This window comes from Drosophila pseudoobscura, chromosome 4 (assembly GCF_009870125.1).
Source record: "Drosophila pseudoobscura strain MV-25-SWS-2005 chromosome 4, UCI_Dpse_MV25, whole genome shotgun sequence".
Classification (NCBI taxonomy): Eukaryota; Metazoa; Arthropoda; class Insecta; order Diptera; family Drosophilidae; genus Drosophila; species Drosophila pseudoobscura.
Window position 1 is genome coordinate 22,793,879 of NC_046681.1, and position 18,948 is coordinate 22,812,826.

The following is an 18,948-nucleotide window of genomic DNA, read 5'->3' on the forward strand; positions in this document are numbered from 1 at the left end:
AGAAGACTATCAAAGGGGTTTCTTCTTTAATATTGTTATCAACAAGTAACCCTAATCAAGCATATCCACCATAAACTCAATGAAGTGGCTATAAATATCGCTCTCAAAGTCAATCCATATTCCATTGTAGCTGCAGTCGAGTTCGAGTTTGATTATTGTGCGTAAATGGGAACGGATCCATGGCCAGGGCTGGGAAGTCAGGACCCTCACTGGGGGACCCCTGACATGATTCCACGGTACTGGTCTCTGGATGTTAGCTTCTCTAGACCATACATTTGATGAAATTCCATGCTTCCGAGTTTGGGACTTGGTTTTCCTACAACCGATATGATCAATTTCCGCCAACTACCACTCGGATGACTCGTATTCAAACACTCACCACATCCTGCTTGTCCGATAAGTCGCGCACCCCGATTACCAAGCGTCTTTCTGCGTTGAAACCATTTTCCTTTAAAACGTCAACAAAGGAGCTCTCGTTTCTTAATAATACATTCCTTATGATATCAGCTGATAAATAAATAAATTCGATGGTTCTACACTTTCTGAGAAGCTCTATCAAATGGTGAGCAGTAAATTGGGGCTCTTTCCTTGATGTAAAAGCTAGACGTTCCAGGTTGGGTGCACACTGTGCAATAATGTTAACAATGTTCATCTTATCATTATATAAATTGCAACACAAATTCAACGATTTGAGTTTTACACAGGTCGGCAAGCCGTTATATAAATTGCTATGTTTCAATTCAAGCTCTTCCAATTCAGGAAATACAAAATCAGGCCCCCCCGTCAGCATTCGGCACAAACAAATTTTCAAGACACGCAGTTTCTTGTAAGAGAAACATATTTTAAACAAATCCACCATGTCATTCCGAAAAAGAACTTCCAGTTCTTCCAAGCCAATCAGTTGCGGCAAATGTTGCACTGAAATCAATTCAAAGAAAATTAAACGCAAATAGTTTTTGGGATAGTTAAAAATCTTACTGTCGTCATTTGAAACGTCCTCTAAACTCAACACTTTGCAGTCTTTATTGATGTACGTGAGCATATTGTCTAGTCCTCCCCCTGTCATATTATGCAATGCAATGGTTCTTAGGCTCTCCTTGCTTAAAATGGATTTGAGCACGGTGACACATGTGACTTTTAGAATCCAAAACTTAACTTTTTCCAGGTTAGTGCAATACTTTTCTACCTTTTTAAGAATTAGGTTACTTTCGATGTATAAGTTGAGATCGACAACAATATAGCCGCATAGGGGCAGAAAACCTGACAATATTTCTTCTTCATAAGAAAATCCAATGAGTTGCTTAAAATCCCGTTCACTGCGGTAAACAAATGCGTCCTGAAGATGCTGGTTGACTTGGGCCAATTGTATTTGGTCTTTAGGTGAAAGGTAGTCCAACACTTTAATAATGATCTCCGTTGGTAAATTTGAAAACATTTTGAAGTCGAAATACGGAAACGTTCGGCGAGAAATGTGAGTAAGAAGCAGATGGCTGTTGCTAAGTGTTTTCCCTTTTAATAAAATCAGTAATTCACCGAACTGTCTGCTGGCAACTTTCCGAAGATTGGCGTTGTTCTCCTTCGACGAAATGTGACACACTGCGGCAGGGACTGGACTACATCACACATCGAATGCAATCAATACGACGTTATCTTTTATACGAATATCCGCCTGTTGATTCATAGATTAATAACGAGGGGGAACGTTGTGAGTTGCTGCTGCGACCGCAACTCTACATTTATACCCGATACTTAGTCACTGTGGCATCGTTGCTCTAGTTCTTATAGGCTTTGAGCACTAGGCGCTGATAGGGACGGACAGACGGTCGGACAGACGGTCGGACGGACAGACGGACGGACGGACAGACGGACTATTGATGCTGATCAAGAATATATATACTTTATGAGGTCGGAAACGATTCCTTTTGGACGTTACACACATCCACTTTTACCACACATCTAATATACCCCAATACTCATTTTGAGTATCCCCACCGTGAGTGACTAACTCCTATTTGAGCTGGAACACTTTTTAGATCCAATATTGCTAACTTGCTGGCTGTGTGTGTTGAAACACATCATTTTAGTCGAACACTAATTTTTTGATTTGTCTCCCATGCTATCTCTTAACGGATTTAAATTTTCAAATAAAATCGATTTCGATAACAGCACTGTTTTGCTATGCAGTGGCGCTGTAGCGTTTGATTCTGGAACTCCGTAAATGATCGGACAGTGTTGCATACTTTTGGGCAGCCGCTGTTGAAAATACTCGAAAATTTCAAAACTAGCGCGCGCGAATCTTTGGAATGCATTCGAATGGAATAAAAAATAGTTGAGGGACCAGATTAACACCGTCACCGAGTCGATAAGCGCCCATTTGCTGTCCAAGAAGAACGACTGGGCCGCCATGGTGCCTCACAGGCGGTCTTCGTCGAAACCGAGTAGTCGTTCATCGGTGACTTGGTTGTGGGTCCATGCCGCTCCGTGCGTCTGGTCTAGTCTAAGCCCCTTAAAATGTCTGGGGCGGGAACTTTAAACATTTTGCCGAATGCTCTCACACTTTGTCGCGGGGTAAATGGAGATTTCTGCAATCAAATCACGTGCCGCTCATGGACCCGGTATGATATCATCTGCCGCAGAAGAGAAACTTGGAATTATTTTATAGTTGAACCAAAAATTGATGTCATCAGGGGCACTGGCACTGGCACTGGCACTGGGACGGGCACCCATCAGATTTCCAGGAAATCCACATTGCAACTTCATTTTGAATGACGATGACGACAATTCACGTGGCATTTTAATTGAACTTTCTACGTGTTTGAGTGGCGTACTTGTTTTTTGTGTGCCTCCGCTCTTGCCTTGGAACCGAATCGATTCGACGGCGGAGTCCAATGTTAAAGGCGTTGCCACAAAAACCGCAAACTGTCGTGTCTGGAGGGGAGATGGTGATCAACAGAAGGGAGGGGAAGGGTGGGGAAAGACAGACCTATGCGAAACGTGCCTGAAGTATTATTATTTTTTTGTTGTATGAAGTCTGATGTGTGGCTGCGGACTGTGATTGATGGCCGGCCTCTATGCGCGTGTACTACGCGCTTATGAGTCACTGTATCCCTCTTCCCGACAAACGAAAAACATACCATCTGATACACCCAGAGATCTCTTGTATAATAGGCAAACTTTATTTGAAATAGTTTGAATAAAATCATTTAAAATTCAAGGAAGACCATGGAATGGAATGCTATGGATGCTCTAGGGCTACTACAAAAATTCCTTAAGATCTGAGCTTAAATCGTAAACTAAATGTAGACAAAATTCTTCAACTGGAATGTTGTTTTGTTTTTGTTTATGTTGTTTTTTTTTTCACTTAGCCAACTTTTACTTTCAACCATTTTTTCCCAACAGCAAAATCGCCTAACGATTTAACGATTTACATCTCTATTTTATTCACTCATTAAGATTAATCTTAGAGACTAAAAAGAAACATAAATTAAAGGTTGGTATTCACTCGCTTGGAAAGGAAATACAGCAAACACTTAGTGTTGGCCGACATCGATAACTAATCGATAGACTCTCGCACTAATCGAAACTAGATCGATATAGTATATGGTATATGGTATATGGTAGGGTGTATATTTATGCTGGGATCTAAAAGTAAATGCTACTTTTCTATAAAATGCAACAACAGTTAGTTAAGCACTATGTTTAGATCTTAGTCTAGAGGGTTTATTGTACTAAAATGTACTAAAAAGTGCACTTGTCTCTAAAATAGCGTTCAGGGGAATAGGAATCCCCTGGAATCCATGGGAACAATCTTGTCATAGTGTACTAAATCCGTCTGCTCTCAGCGTCGCATGATATCCTCAATGCTGAAGCCCGTGCGTCTAGGGGCAGGAGGCGGTGCAACTGGAGGTGGTGCCACCACCGACTGTACCGCCTGCACCGTCTGTACCGACTGTACCGACTGTCTCTGCGTTGTAGGTGGGGGTGGACCCTTCTCTGTGGCTGGACCACTCGTCTCTGTGCTCGGTGGTTTTCCCAACAACTGGCGTGGCGGATGCCGCGACATATTCAGGGCATAGATGCTCTGATTCTCGATATACGACCGCTGATGATGGTGGTGATGATGATGATCCATCAGATCGATCGTCGGCGGCGGCAGAATCCTCTTGCGCATGGGAATCGAGCCCAAAAAGCTGGGCATTGCCTCGTGGGGCGAGTGCAGCGGCTGATTCGGTGGCTTGCTCGTCTCCGGTGCTTGGGTTATGATAGTGGGCGGTGTGGGGGGCGGGGCTGGTGCCCCCTTGCTCAGATTGAGGCTCTTGTGGTGCAGATCCCGACGCACATGGAGTATCGGCAGATAGGGATCTCCGTTGGGTGGCAGGAGATGGGGATGCGGTTGATGGTGCGGTGGCGGTGGAACAACAGGTGGTACACCCACTGGTGGTGCACCGCCAGGCGGGGCATACCTCAGATTAGCCACAAAACCAGGTGGCGGCGGTGGTCCGTTGGGGGGCATGGATAATGGCTCTTCCTGCTGTTTTTCGCCATGCGGTCGCATGGTGTAGGTTTCCCCGCCTTCGTGGTGACAGTGGGTGACCCCCTGGCGCTCCGGCTTTCCATTTCCAGCCGTAACAGTGACAGCAGGAGCGGCTGATGACTGCCGTGCCACCGGAGCCACTTCCTGCTGCACCTCCTCCTCGGCCTCAATGTCCTCGTCTTCTTCCCGGAGTTCTTCTCTGGGAAAACTGCCTGCTGCCTCTTGCAGTTCCTCCTCCTCGTCGTAGTCATCGAACTCCTCTTCGCTCTCCTCCTGATCGACAGGTGCCTTCCTCTTCAGACGCATGCGCTCCGCCTCGTCCTTTTCCCCGTTCGCTGCGGATTCGCTTAGGTTGTGGACAGGACTCTGCCTCGGGGAGTCCACCTCCAGCAGGGAGTCCTCTTCATCCCCACTCAGATGACGGGCCTCGTCCTCCTCCCCAACGTCCACATAGTCGCCGGAGTTGACTTCGCCCACGGCATGGGTCAGGGCATGTCGCCGCAGATCGCAGTTGCGGCGAAAGACCTTGCCGCAGGAGGAGCACTCGTACGGCTTGTGATCCGTGTGGGTCAGCAGATGGGTCTTCAGATTGGAGCGCTGGTTGAAACTCCTACTGCACACAGGACACTTGTGCGGCGACTCCTCCATATGCAGGATCTTGTGCACCGCCAGAGTGCGCGACTGGCAGAAGCCCTTGCCGCATTCGGTGCACTTGAATGGCTTCTCCTTCGAGTGGATGTACCTTCAGGAAAGACAGGGGAAGAGACGAGAACAGAATACAAAGGTGAGACATTGAATTGCAGGAATGCGTGGGCGTTTGGCGGCTACCAAGCCCCAAGTTGGTAGCTCCATTTGACAGTTATCTCTGGCTCTTGCAACTGCAGTGCTCTCCCACTGATATTATTGTGTATTTTTTATGTTTATGGCCGCCATCTTGGCAATGGCGTCCACTTGTTGTTGGACATAAGCCTCAGTCTGCAGTCCCCAGTCTCCAGTCCCCAGTCCCCAGTCGCCAGCCTCAGCCTAAGCCCCAGCATCAACCGTCAGCAGCTGCTGTTGCTGTTGCTGTTGCTGCTTCAGAGACCGAAAAACAGGTTCTCTCCGATCTGGTGGGGTCTCCAGATTCTTCTCGTTTCTGCTGCTGCTGCCTCTTCTGCTTTGATGCTCGATGCGGACCCCGAAAGAGGTATTAGCCCCGCGGCGGAAAGCAAACAAACGACAAATGGACCGATACCGAACGATCAAAAGACAGAACGCTCCGCTCGGACAGGCCGACACTTGAGTCTCTCAGACCTGCCTGATCCTCCCTACCCCTCCTCCTACTCCCCTCTTGGCCACGAATGCGAGGCTGGTCGAAGCCCCAAACGGAAAACCAACAAAGTTAATTAACTTTGCTTGCTGGACGGCGATCCAGCGTCAAGTGTGGTACTCTCGTACTCTCGTACTCTCGCACAAGGATGGAAATACTGACTGCCTACTGGCATATGGGTTCTGCTTTTGGGCGCTAGTTAAAGCGGTAGGAAACGTCGTATAAATAGATCTCGTACGAGTAACTTGTCTTTGGAATGAAATATCCCAAAACCTTGAGATAGATTTCTCCCATTCGATCAAAGTAAGATTTTATATGAAAAGAGTATCCAAAAGAGTAATTTCCATTCTATCATAAACTCCAAACTGAATAAACTGAAGCCTCTTCTTGTTCGTATCTAAGAATCTGCCCCATCAGATTCATTCTCCTTCGACTCTTCCTCATGTGATGAGATACCACCTTAGGGTATTCCCACATTCGACCACCACACCAACCCCATTATTGAAACCATTATTTCTGTGGGCATGACAGCAATTACCAATGCAGACACTCCCCATAGTCTCCCCAGACTCTGTAGAACGCTCACCTGTGATCCCTCAAGTGATCCTGTCGCCGGAACGCCTTGCCGCAAATATCACAGGAGTAGGGTCGCTCGTCGGTGTGCGTCCGTTCGTGGATCAGCAGATTGTAGGACTTGGTGAACTGTCGGTTGCAGAACTTGCAAATGAACTGCTTCTTGGGCCTCGAGGCGCGTCCGGGTGCACGCAACAGACGACGATCCAGTCCGGCATGCATCCCCGGCCCGAGACCGGGGGGAAAGAGACCTGCTGTGGCGGCACCGGGGGGGAATGGAAAGCTTCCCGCACCCGTGGGCGAGGGACCCGGTCCGGTTAGATATGGCGGTGGGGGTGGCGGTGCGTACAGGACACCGGGTGGCGGACCTTGTGGACCGCCCGGCGGACCACCGCGTCCCAGCATCGCCGCAGCAGCGGCCGCCTCCCTCAGGGCCAACTCCTTTCGCTTGTCGGCCATCATGGCAATGATCTCGTAGTTGGAGTTGCTCCCGGCCCGCGCCTTGGCCTCCAGTGCCTGTCGCGTGGGCAGCACGGGCACAAAGGCGGAGATCTCGCGATGGTGTGGCGGTGGACCAGGATGCAGTCCGGCGGCGGCCAGGTGCTGCTGGTAGGCCAATTGTGTTTCGTAGGCGGCTGCTGCCGCCGAGATCCTGCTGGCCGATGAGCTCCTCGAGTCGCCGCCCCCGCTGTTGGACCCATCAGAGGCGCCACCGCCAGCCGCTGCCGCAGCTGCGGCCACTGTGGACATGAACTGGTCCATGCGTGAGGGTCGAAGCATGGGAATGGCGCCGCCTCCTCCTCCTCCGCCGCCGGCGACGTCGCTGGATGAGCTTTCCGTGGGCATAATGGAGGCCTTTCACATTCCGTTAGAACTGTAAGACAGATAGAGGGGCGGTGAGTGAGTGAGTGGTAAATAACAATTAGTAAAAACTTTGTGTCGTGTTAATTGTCGCAGACCCTCTTTTGATGGGAATGGGAATACGGGGCTTATCTTAATTGCGTTTCAAGTGCAATAAACAGCTATAGGGTATACCCGAGCATGATAAACCCAAGGGGATTCAGAGTTGGCTCTTCCATATCTATTTTGAGACGGTTTTATACGCTATAACCTAACGTAACTCAGCTTCTGTGGGAGCTAGAGTGCTGAAGTTTGTTTCTTTGGGTTTCTTTATTGCGAAATAGTCAAGTTTGATATATTTTTCGTGAATATATCTTAAAATATACAGACTATCCCAAAGTAACTCAGCTTCTGTGGGAGCTAGAGTGCTGAAGTTTGTTTCTTTCTTTATTGCGAAATAGTCAAGTTTGATATATTTTGCATGAGTATCTTTTGAAATGTGCAGAATATCCCAAAGTAACTCAGCTTCTGTGGGAGCTAGAGTCCTGAAGTTTGTTTTTTTGGGCTTCTTTATAGCGAAATAATCAAGTTTGATATATTTTTCGTGAGTATATCTTCAAATATACAGACTATCCCAAAGTAACTCAGCTTCTGTGGGAGCTAGAGTGCTAAAATTTGTCAAATAATCCATTTTGATATATTTTTTGCATGATCTCTTGAAATATACAGACTATACTAAAGTAACTCAGCTTCTTAGACTTCTTAGAGGAAGGAAAACCGATTTAGTTATGTTTCAATTGGATATTTGCAAATTTAACCATACTAACTCAAAGTAACCCGGTTTCTGGTCTAGCTATTATCCCTGTTTTGAGTTTTAAAGCTTCTCAAGTGAATTATTTTCAATATCCTTCACGTTAACTATCAGAAACCTCTACTAACTCATCTCCCCTATGACCTACAGTGCTGAAATTTATGAGCAAAAGCAGAGTTCCTTGAATCATAAAAGTCTCTCTTATCACATCCCATTGTAACTCACGTTTTATATGATCTAAGATCTTCAAATTTGTTTTTTGCACTTCTTATCACGCAATCAACCGAATTTTATCCATATATCATGGGATATACATATATATACATTTTGTATCATGGGACTTGTATAATTTTATAGGTTTTTACACAATAATTTTAATTGTGGCAGAATTGTTTCTTTTTTTTTTATCACAGGGTAAGTAAATATTTCATCACATTAGTGTTACGCGAGGGCTGTGGTACTTTTTGTGTTGTTGTTTCTTTTTTTTCATATGAATTTTGTTGAAGCTAAATTATTATCAGGAACGGCAGCGGCGGCAAGCGGCGACGGCAGCGTCGATGGCGAGTGAAACTAAACTGAGAAAACGAGTCGCAGTTGTCGGTGCTGCTGGCAGGTTAGATAAGATTGTGCGTCTAAAAAAACCTGACTACCTCTATAGAGGAGAGGCAGCAGCACAGCACAGTAGTAATGATATAAACACACACACACACACACACACCCAGAGCGAGCGAGGAAGAGAGAGAGTGTGTGTGCGCCCCTACACAGATACCACAGGGGCTCACACACAGATACAAAGATAGAAAACTGTAGTCGCGGCCGGAGTTGCCGTCCCGTACCGTCCGCTTTGGTAAATGACTCGAACCTCGACCGACTGCTTACTGGATTTACGCAACAGGAGCGACTTCTGAGTGCCATGCCGCAGCAGCAGCAGCAGCAGCAGAAGCACCAGCTGGCGGCAGAGGCAGAGCACTGGGAAACGTGATCATCACGATAATAACAAAATAATGCAGATAATGATGATCATAATGATGGCCGAACCATAAAATTTGTTGCCCGTTTATAACCCCCCGCCCATCTCCACCATTTCCTCCATCTTTAGGCGTTTATACTCTGACAGAGAGGGTATCGCGATTTATAAGAGAAATGCACTCCAAGATCTCAGGATCGGAGCAGTTCTTCATCGGAACAATCGCTCGATGGAAAACCAAATGCTGGTTTGCAGAGCAAAAATAATTCAAATCGGATAACTATGATATATACAGTGGAAATACTTATTATGGCAGAGGTTTTTAATAAGGGTACTTTAATCTTCGCCACCCCAAACTTGGGCTTCATTTCTTGTCTCTGCTGTTTTGTTTAAGCCTCATTTAAATATATAACCAGTTGCGCAAAAGCACTGAGAATGACTCTTCCACTTGGTGGCTCCACCGTCTCCAGAGTCTGGGTCCGTGCAATGACAGTTTTGCTTATCATTTGCCAGAATCATTCTCTGTCTGGCAGAGTGGATCGTAATGCAAAATGCTGCAGTGTCATGATCACCTCCATCCACAGCCGCCACCTCAAACCAGTGATCATCAGAGGTGGATGGAGATCGTCAGAGTTGGACCAAAGTCTACTCCACAGATTAGATTTCTTTGAGCTTTAGATCTCTTGGGACAGTTGAAGAGGCGCCCCATTGTTGGAGATACCGTTTCTTTTAGGCGGTGACTATCCATTTGTTGGGGCAATGGGGGTCTTATCTATAGAAATGATTTTTGCCATTGTCTGACGGAAGAGTGCGCTGTCAGATTAGCTCTATAAAGTAGTTGATATCATGACTGGGATAAGTGTTCTCTCATTCTTCTTGATGACTTTATCAAAGACTGTCTTTTGCGGGAATTTAGATAGTTTATAGGAATAATTATAATGCATTGACGAAAGGAAGATTGGAACTGTGATTTTTACATATCAAGGGCAAAGATACATATATCATAAACGTTAACTCCTTTGATGCTATTATGTATCTAAATATCTGCCCAATATTCAATCAAATTTATCTTTATTGAATCGTCAACTAAGATATGATTAGCACACTCCTAACTAATCCCAGCCATATAAGTTATTAATTAACTAATACATTTAGGGTTTGATTAATGGAGAATATTCACTCTTCTATCTGCATAGATTGAATTTCATCAAGAACTTATCTGATCTCTTTATTATCCAATAAATCCCCCCACAAAACGCTGATCTAATCAGCGCGCATTGCCCCTATGAGCGATTGCCCATAATATCTCAGGGCGATTGCCGTTCCGTTCCCGATAATCTCACGTATTTCTGGTAGCCTCGAAAACCTCGAAATGTGTAACCCGTTTTTGGGGGTTTTTTTTTCCATAGTACTCGTACTTTTTCTAGGTATCTCACTTTTGCATTTATGACTGTCGTCTGACCGATACTCCCCCCATCCCCCCCCCCCCCCCCCCCATTGATCTGCCAGCACACTGTCTGTGTACATACAATGTATGATTTCCAGCGTTCATTATCTTTTTGAAACATCGGCACTTTTGAAAAACGTCAAGCCAAATAAGAAAAACAAATAAAATTAATGTAAATAATGGACATCATCAGCAAAAGCGACGGCACGTAGTGCGAGTACAGCGAGGCAGACAGAGAGAGAGAGAGTTACAGACACACAGATACATCCTATAGCCACAGAGATACAAAGATACACATATACAGAGGGCCCAGACCCAGAAACGTTTGCGCAAACGGTTGCGTTGCCCACCAAATGAAGCCAAAGGCTTAAAATCGTATCTTTCCTGTGTGTGTGAGAGTATCTCAGGGCACGGTACGCGGGTATGCACACATATAATAATAAAAAAAAAAAACGAAAACCCGCCAGAAGACCCAACTACTGCTGGAGGAAAATAAAAGATATCGAGGAGCAATTTGGCTGCCACTTTTTTTCCTCTTTCTTTCTGTTGGTGCTGCTGGTGCTGCCTCACTCTGTGGGCTCTGGAGAGACCAGACCTCTGGGTCCGGGATCGAGTCGTCGTTTGCTGGGTTTTTGTGTAAACACACATCTGAGGCCAGACCCCGAGCCAGGGCCCAGTGGAAAGGTTTCTTGGTTGATAAAAAAAAGCAGAAAAATATACAAACACACACACACACGCACACACTCACGCACGTATGGACACTGCGCAAACGGATTTGGTATTTGTATAGAAAACCCAGAGAGAGAGAGAGAGAGAGAGAGAGAGAGAGAGAGTGTAAGGGCCAGAGGAGTGGTGGCAGTAGACGCTAAGTTTTGTCCCTCGGCTGATGATGGCCTACGATGTCCATGCGTCTCAATGCCCATCACAATGGGATTTTGAAAGGGTACATTCGGTTGTGCAAAGGATATGTAACACCTCTAACGAACAGAATGAGAGAGTAGGCTGTTCGAAGCCATCCCCACACACGTGTCTATCTCTCATTTCCTTGAAACTAGTTGGCTTTTTGTTAAAAGTACGAATATCTACGATATTTCTGTCTCCGACATGTATTCCGAGGGCTTGGGCGTAAGTACAAGAAAAATATCCTTAAAAATAAGTATCCTTTAAGCAAAATGCCTGCCGTTCGTGCAGTTTGATTTGTCGACCGCGCAGTATGCCCCAAATGGTCGTGTTTTCCAAATCGACTATGCCACCAGGGCCGCAGAGAAGAGTGGCACTGTCATGGGCATTCGCGGCAAGGACTCTGTTGTTCTGGCCGTTCAGAACTTATACGTAAACCCTTTGTTCGATCCCGATGCCAATAAACGCATCTTCGCCATCGATGGCACCATCGGCATGGCCGTCGGTGGCCTGATGAGCGACTGCAACGTGGTGGTGGAACTGACCCGCCTGGAGGCCGCGAGCTTCCGTTCGAGGCATGAGCGTGCCATTTCCCTAGAGGCACTCTGCGAGCGCGTGGACAGCTTTCTCCATGCCCAAACCATGTACAGCGGCGCTCGTCCCTTTGCAGTTACCATTATGCTGGCCGGCTGGGACCAGGAAAAGGGACCGAGGCTCTACCAAATCGAGACATCAGGCACCACCACGGAGCGCTATTCCAGCTCGTTTGGAGAGTCAGGAGAGAGGGCCCAGCGCGAAATGGATAAGTTTAGCTTTAATAATTTCCCTTCGGATCAGCTGATGCAAATGGCCACTCAAATGTAGGTATCCCTTAGCCTTTTCGACTGCAATATTGATTGGGCATTGCAATTTTCAGAACACACAACTTTGATGAGGAACCTAACGGCAAAAGCTTTCGTTGGGATGTGGGTACAGTTGGGGCTCAGACCAAAGGGCTTTTCAAATACAATTCCCAGGCATGGACTAAGAAGAACGAATGAGAATTATAAGACTATTCTAGACTATAATAATCTGCTGATCGTTTCCACACAAAATACTTTAACACAAGAAAGAAGCATAAAAAACAAATTGACAGAAGAGCGCTGCTGCATTACACGAAAAACGTTTGAAATATATGGGGATGTAACCGATTTAAACCTAAAACTGTGTGTGCTCTTCAAAATATTAGAAATATTTCCTTAACTACTTGTTAAAGTCTACCATTAACATCCTTAAATCTATAAAAAACTAGAAGGAATAACTCCAAAGTGAGAAAGTATTCAATTGAATGTTAATCTTAACAATCGTATGCTAAAATAGACTGTTGTTGATTTCCTATGTTTAATGGGTGTTAACTTTAACAATGACTTGAGGAAAATTGGCTATAAAAATGTTCTACTGCGTCTTCTCTACAGCTTTCTCTAAGATCAAGCAGGAAGGGAGCTCTTTTCTAGGGTACCCCTGTAGTCCATTACGTACGAGTATCTTCTGGGTCGAGAGGCCTGTATGCACTTTAGTTTGCTTACAAAACACCAACTCCGTGCAACAACAGCAACAACAAACAACGCGACGGGAACGACAGCCCGACAGAAGAAGGGACGGGTCGGGACGGGACGGACCAGTGGTCGGGGGAGAAAAGGGTCACGAAGGAATGGCTCTTGGGCAAGCATTTTTTAATCCCTTCGGGATACGTTTTCTATGTGTGTGTGTCTGGACTATGGAGGTAGCTAATAATCAAGAAAAAGATACAAAAACCCAGAGAAGAGAGGCCGAGTGGCAGAGCGGCAGACTTATAATTATAGTCGAAGAAGAGAAGAGACCCGACCCTGCACTTCACATGCGTTAATCTGGAAACCCTTTCGGCTAGAAGGCTGCTAAAGGAGGGGGGGCTGGCTGGCTGGCTGGCATCAGAGATTATAGTCAAAGCTATTAAAAATCTAGCATAATCATTGCCTTGTGCCCCTGGTCCAGCATCAGAGAGATGGAAAAACAAGTTACTGCCTTCGATCTCCTGTTTTTTGAGGCGCTCTGCGCCACAGCCACTGCCTCCGATCTGCTGCTGCTTTTCAGAGCCACTGCCTTGTCTATATAATTTTCTTGATTAATATCCATAAGATTTACACATTTGGAGTGCTCTGCCGCCCCACCTCCCTTCCTACCCATTCTCTACTGCTCTATGTGTGCGCTGGCCATTAATTTAAAAGCTTTGCTAATTTCGCGGCCATGTTTTGTGGTGCCTGATGGGTGGGGAAAAGACTGGGGCCCGAACAAAATGAACAACTGCTAATGAAGTTTTATGGGTTCGGGAACGCAGCTGCAGTCTGCATTTACAAGGATTGATATACTATCGTTAGTCGAAATTGAAAATGCTTTAAAGCTATGACGACATCAGATCAAGGGAACAAGGCTCAAAGGCATGAAATATGGCTACTTCTGATACCCTCTTTTATGCAAAAGTATTACCTATTAATAGTTATAATTCGAAGTGATTGATTCTTCATGTTGTCGCTACACTTGACTTCTTTCTGACTTCAAGATGATGTTCTTTCTGTAGCCTAATCCGGCTCGACTCCCCGTCTCTGTAATCTACTTTTCTATGTCTAAGCCGATCTCTTCATAAATTTCCTGAGCACATTGTGCTGCTCTTTTCACTCGAACTCGAGATTTCACCCATGAATAGAGTTCTTAAGATTCTTTTGTAAATGGGATTGCTACTTTTTCCGTAGACTCTTTTGTGTGTAAATTCTTATTTATTTGATGAAATTTATGTTAATATTTTTGGGTAGCGTTTATACTAAAGATGTAGCCAAAAGATATTCTAAATAAAATGCCAAAAATCATATTGAATAATCAATCTTGTTGCCATATCGAAACCCCAGCCAAACCTGTAACCATTTTCTGCCTGAAATATTTATATTTTTACGACTATCCTCCAAGAACAACATCGAATAGATTGAATTATACTCGTAGACACGTGCCACAGCCGAGGCGTGTCTCCCTCCCAATATGGCAAAAAAAAACCAACGTCTAACGTCTAACGATCAATTGAGTGGCCATTGTTTCATTCGCTTTGTGGATTGTCTGGTTTATCACGACTGTTTAACGTCTTTTAATTAATTTCTATTTTCCTGCCAAAAGGCAATTAAACAGATTTCCCCCTTCTGAAGCAGCACCACCACCAGTCGTTTCAACCGAATGGCAGAGAAGAAGAAAAAACTGGCAACCGAAGATCGAAAAGAAAGAAAAACCCACCCAAAGAGGTAAAATGTAATAAAATGTTATGTTCGGCTCGGCTTGGACCATTCTTATGCTAAAAATCTGTTTTGGACACACACCAAATTGCCCATAAACCAGACACAATGAACATTCAAAATAGATCTCCTCCACTGAAGCGAAACAAAAGCCAATAACTTTATAGAACCGCAACCAAAAAACAAAAACCCCAACCCAGACTGTGAGAGCGCGGGAGGCGTTTTACTACAAGAAAAAGAGAAAATAAAAAACGGGGAGGAAAACCGAAGATGGAAAAAAAACTAAAGCATTTAAAAGAAATCAAGAGATGTAGATGACGATGATGATGATCAGGGTCCGAAACTGAAGCAAAGATGAAGCCGAAGGTTGGAACTGGGGCTGGGAATGAATCTGAAGCGGAGGCTGCGGCTTGGAGTCTGAATCTGAATCCAAAGCGGAGGCTGGGGCTGGGACTGGGGCTGGGGCTGAGCCACAGACCGAATCCGAATCTGAATCCGAATCTGAAGCGAGCCGTACCCAACAGAAGCTTGCGGCAATTGCGTTTCCTCTTTGGACACACGTTCTGAACAATTAAAGCGCGCGGCAAACTGAAACTGAAGCCAGGGCTGGGGACGGCAGGCCAAGCCAAGACCGCGACCACGAACAAAACCATAACCAAAAAAAAAACAACTAAAACCAAAACCAAACCCAAACCAGTAAGAGATGGTTATACCTCTGGATATTCCGACTATCAGATACCCGCTAATGGGAAGTATCTGAACCACAAACACTCTTATGTTGAGATAGCTATAGAAAGACATGTATATGATGTATAAATTGTCTTGATTTGAGTTAAGTTCTTATACATTTTGGATCACAACATCTTGTTCTTACTTTTCGCTGATTTTAGGCCCTTTGGTGGATAATAAGGCTCTTTATAAGTTCGAAAATCATCTATATCTTAAACTATTCCAATGATTTTTGGTATTTAAGTAAATCTTGATGATCAATTCCTTCTGCCTGTTGCATAGATCCACAGAAACATGGTATACCCTTATAGCCTACTCGTAGCAACGGGTATAAAAACCGGATCCGAATCGAGCACGATGGCACAGAGAGAGGGAGAGAGATAGAGAGAAGACAGAGAGGGCCACTGGCCACTGGCACTGGCTACAAGTGAACTGGTTTACAGAGCAGTGGAAGGAAAAAAAACAAGCCAAGAATTCCAAGCGAAGGTTTTTCGAGTACGGGCCTGGCCCGAACGCGACTCAGAGCCCGGTCCAAAGACAGAGCCCAGAGCCGGGCGAGCGCCACAGACAGCGGCGCTGTCAATGGGGGGAAACGCTGGGGCTGCGGCTGCGGCTGTGCCTGTGGATGGGGCTGGGGCAGAGCGCTGCTGCTGCTGCTGCCGCTGCTGCTGTGGCACCACACTGAGTTCGGTGGCAATGACAGTGGCACATGCAGTTGTAGTGGAAGCCGCTACGGCAGACGGTCGACAGTTGCCTCCAACGTTGTCTCTCTCTCTCTCTCTCTCTCTGTCTCTCTGTCAATATGGAAGCAGGTTTTCTCTCTCGCTATCTACTCGTCGGTTTGGCCACTCGCTGGTTTTTTTGGTTTTGGCCAACGCAAAAATACAAAAATAAAGAAAGAAAATAATTAGCTGCTGGCCCTAAGAAACAGCTAAGAAAAAAAGTAACTACTAAGGAATTTCAGTGTTCATTGTAGTGGGCAGGGCCTGCCGTCTGTCGTCTGGGCTGGTTCTCCGTCTTACCTTTGGGGGAAGAAAGCCTCAGGCTCTACAAGCTTTCAAATGCTGGTGGTGCCAATGATGATGGTGGCTGGGCAGTAGAGCTCCCAAGTATCCAAAGTAGTTTGAGCAAGTTTTTTTGTGGATTTTTTTTTATGGTATTTCTTGTTAGTTTTTAAGCTTTAAAATGCTTGGCATTGTTTTATGATTAACGATGAAATTTTCCGTACCGAACTTCCGTACAGAACTTGATTTTGTTTTAGGAAATATTTTTGGCTGTATATTTGTGGATCGTTTTGTTCACTTTAATGCAAAATTCGAATGAATTTCCACACAATTTCTATAATATAAAAGATAGTATTATTAATTAATGATATCTTTGTGGTTTTTCGATAAACATTTCCATTCCAAAGCTAACACACGCACGCACGAGCATGTCGTGAAACACGCACACAGTTACTGCTCTTTTGAGATACAAATCACGGCACGATCACGGTCCCCCAGACCCTAGAGGGAAAGAGGCGGGGGCGGGCTGGCAAGGGGGTGTTACGGGAGCAGCATCAACGGCAGTCAGCTACCACAAAACCACGTAGATGGGGCCCGAAACCACGTACAACCAGCAACAACAACAACGGAATGGAACGGAACGGGACGGGACGCACACACACACACAAACAAAAGTATCTTTCGTATCCACAAAAACCCGAAACGAACCCCAAAAGCGATCGCAAAGAAATGAACCGAGCCGAACCGAACCGAACTCGAAACGAACACAACACGAAAGATACACGGCAGCTGAAATGTGTTTTTCTACATTTTGTTTGAAATAGGAGCTGAAGCCAGTGCAGCTACCAATTCGCTCCTCAAGTAGTCCCCAAACTCTTCCCACACACAGCGCGAGCGAGAGGAGCAGAGCAGAGCAGAGCGGCGAGGCGCGGCGCGGAGCGGAGCAGAGCAGCCACAGTTGCAGTTGCAGTTGAAAAGCGCTTTTCTCTGTGCAACAAGTTCACTCATCCACACACACACACACAATCAAAGAGAGAGAGAGGGAGAGAGAGAGAGAGAGAGAGAGATGGATAGACATACAAAATGCAGTTCACTTTTTTCGGTGGAACACGAATCCGCGCGCAGGTGCTTTAACCACGATCAACAGTCGAAGACTGAGCCGCAAAAAACTAGCTACGAAGGCCCGGAACACGTTCAGAGAGAGAAAGAGAATCTCTCAGATACCGAGAGAGAAGTACTGCGAGAGTAAGCACACAAAATCCAACGAGTAGAGAGAGAGAGAGATACCAGTGGTAGTAGCAGCTATGAGAAAAACCAGTAAGAAGCAAAAATCCCAAACCGTCCGCCAGTCGCACGCTGCTGGACGGACAGTCGGACAGAGCGGGCGGACAGATATTACGGAGCGTGGAACGTGCATACGTACGACGAGTTATTGTCAGTTAGAGCGCTACCAGTTTACCGTCCAACGACTACCGACTGCCTTGCTTCTTACCTTTTTTTTTTGTTGTTGTTTCTGCTCGTTGGAGGGTGCGACGGAGGGTAGAATGGGAGACTGGTGGTGCACCGAGTGTTGCCAGATTGCTGCTGCCTCAGCAGTCGTTGGAGGAAGGGGTAGGGGTAGGAGTGGGGGTAGGAGTAGGGGTTCCGTACCCCTGGAGAGGGTGTAATTCTGGTAGTCCTCTCCGTTTATTGTTCAGTCATTTGAAGGGGGAGTTTTTTTTTTGCTCTTATAGAAGTGTGATGTCTGGCTATGGGTGGGGGAATGACTAATCGGAATTTATTTTGGCCAAAAAAGGAAGATAAGTAAGGCTTCCACACACAAAAAAGGGTTGTAAAGTAATGATTCACTTCCAACGAGGTGTATTTATGAATGTTTATTGGTTATATTAACGCTTGATCGGAGACGGAGATTACCAAAAGTAAGCGTATCAATGGAGGGGTTGTGTTTCCCCATAAATACATGTACATGCGGTCGTGAGTGATAAGCTTAGGCGGCTGGCACACTCTATAAACGGTCTGGGATAGTTCTTTGAAAGGGTTGTAGATCCTTAGCCCTTTGCAAGGGAGAGAAGAGAGGTAAGAGAGGTATACCTCTTGTATATCCTCGTTTTATAGATCATCTAACAGTTTTAGCAGCCAACAATCTGGCAACCTCTGGTGCAACCTCTCATCTCTCGAGGCAACAGCATCAATGCGGTCAAGTGGTAAAAGGAAAGAAGGAAACAAAAGATCCAAAAAACAGTCAGGGTCTTCGCTGGCATTGCTTCTGAGGTGAGCGGCTGAGGGAGAGGGAGTATGTTTGTCCGAAAAGAGAGGGAGTTACGTTCGTCATGATCACGATAATGATGATGATGGTGATGATTGCAAGCGGGCCCCGAAAAACAGAGACAAAACAGAGGCACAGGCAGAGGCAGAGGCAGAGGCTGCTGTGCCTGTAATTAAGGCAGTGCACAGTGGAACTAAATTGTTTTTGTTGCTGCCGGAGAAATAGCAAAACAGTAAACGGTGAACCAAAGCAGAGGCAGTAGAAGTAACAGCAGAAGC

The 18,948-nt window shown here is 45.7% G+C and overlaps 3 protein-coding genes across 5 annotated transcripts; 1 reads left to right on the top strand and 2 right to left on the bottom strand.

The window, feature by feature from the left end:
* Positions 1 to 7: 7 nt before the first annotated feature.
* LOC26533357 (uncharacterized) lies at positions 8 to 1,616 on the bottom strand. Its single transcript, XM_015180605.2, has 3 exons — positions 979 to 1,616; positions 380 to 918; positions 8 to 316 (listed from the first exon to the last, which is right to left on the bottom strand). Exons 1-3 carry the CDS (start codon positions 1,433 to 1,435, stop codon positions 263 to 265), a joined length of 1,050 nt encoding a protein of 349 aa, XP_015036091.2. The 5' UTR covers positions 1,436 to 1,616; the 3' UTR covers positions 8 to 262.
* A 1,537-nt stretch (positions 1,617 to 3,153) lies between these two features.
* bowl (brother of odd with entrails limited) lies at positions 3,154 to 17,585 on the bottom strand. Of its 3 annotated transcripts, none has more exons than XM_015180607.2 (4): positions 17,499 to 17,585; positions 16,423 to 16,738; positions 6,430 to 7,290; positions 3,154 to 5,276 (listed from the first exon to the last, which is right to left on the bottom strand). In XM_015180607.2, the coding sequence occupies exons 3-4, from the start codon at positions 7,260 to 7,262 to the stop codon at positions 3,839 to 3,841; spliced, it is 2,271 nt and encodes a 756-aa protein (XP_015036093.2). In that variant the 5' UTR covers positions 7,263 to 7,290; positions 16,423 to 16,738; positions 17,499 to 17,585; the 3' UTR covers positions 3,154 to 3,838. The 3 variants fall into 3 exon arrangements, with proteins under 3 accessions (XP_015036093.2, XP_015036092.2, XP_001356674.2); XM_015180606.2 differs by having other exon boundaries at positions 17,485 to 17,564; XM_001356638.3 differs by lacking the exons at positions 16,423 to 16,738; positions 17,499 to 17,585 and adding an exon at positions 8,293 to 8,675.
* LOC6902961 (proteasome subunit alpha type-3-like) lies at positions 11,473 to 12,584 on the top strand. The gene is made up of 3 exons (XM_002132651.3): positions 11,473 to 11,606; positions 11,673 to 12,241; positions 12,298 to 12,584. Exons 1-3 carry the CDS (start codon positions 11,586 to 11,588, stop codon positions 12,419 to 12,421), a joined length of 714 nt encoding a protein of 237 aa, XP_002132687.3. The 5' UTR covers positions 11,473 to 11,585; the 3' UTR covers positions 12,422 to 12,584.
* Positions 17,586 to 18,948: the final 1,363 nt, after the last annotated feature.

Coding starts and splice junctions, on each gene's coding strand:
- LOC26533357 (XM_015180605.2), bottom strand. CDS start 1,435: ATGTTTTCAAATTTACCAACGGAGATCATTATTAAAGTGTTGGACTAC. Junction 919..978: donor GGACGTTTCAAATGACGACA/GTAAGATTTTTA, acceptor AATTGATTTCAG/TGCAACATTTGCCGCAACTG. Junction 317..379: donor TATCGGACAAGCAGGATGTG/GTGAGTGTTTGA, acceptor TATCGGTTGTAG/GAAAACCAAGTCCCAAACTC.
- bowl (XM_015180607.2), bottom strand. CDS start 7,262: ATGCCCACGGAAAGCTCATCCAGCGACGTCGCCGGCGGCGGAGGAGGA. Junction 5,277..6,429: donor GATCACTTGAGGGATCACAG/GTGAGCGTTCTA, acceptor TCTTTCCTGAAG/GTACATCCACTCGAAGGAGA.
- LOC6902961 (XM_002132651.3), top strand. CDS start 11,586: ATGTATTCCGAGGGCTTGGGC. Junction 11,607..11,672: donor TGTATTCCGAGGGCTTGGGC/GTAAGTACAAGA, acceptor CCGTTCGTGCAG/TTTGATTTGTCGACCGCGCA. Junction 12,242..12,297: donor ATGCAAATGGCCACTCAAAT/GTAGGTATCCCT, acceptor TGCAATTTTCAG/AACACACAACTTTGATGAGG.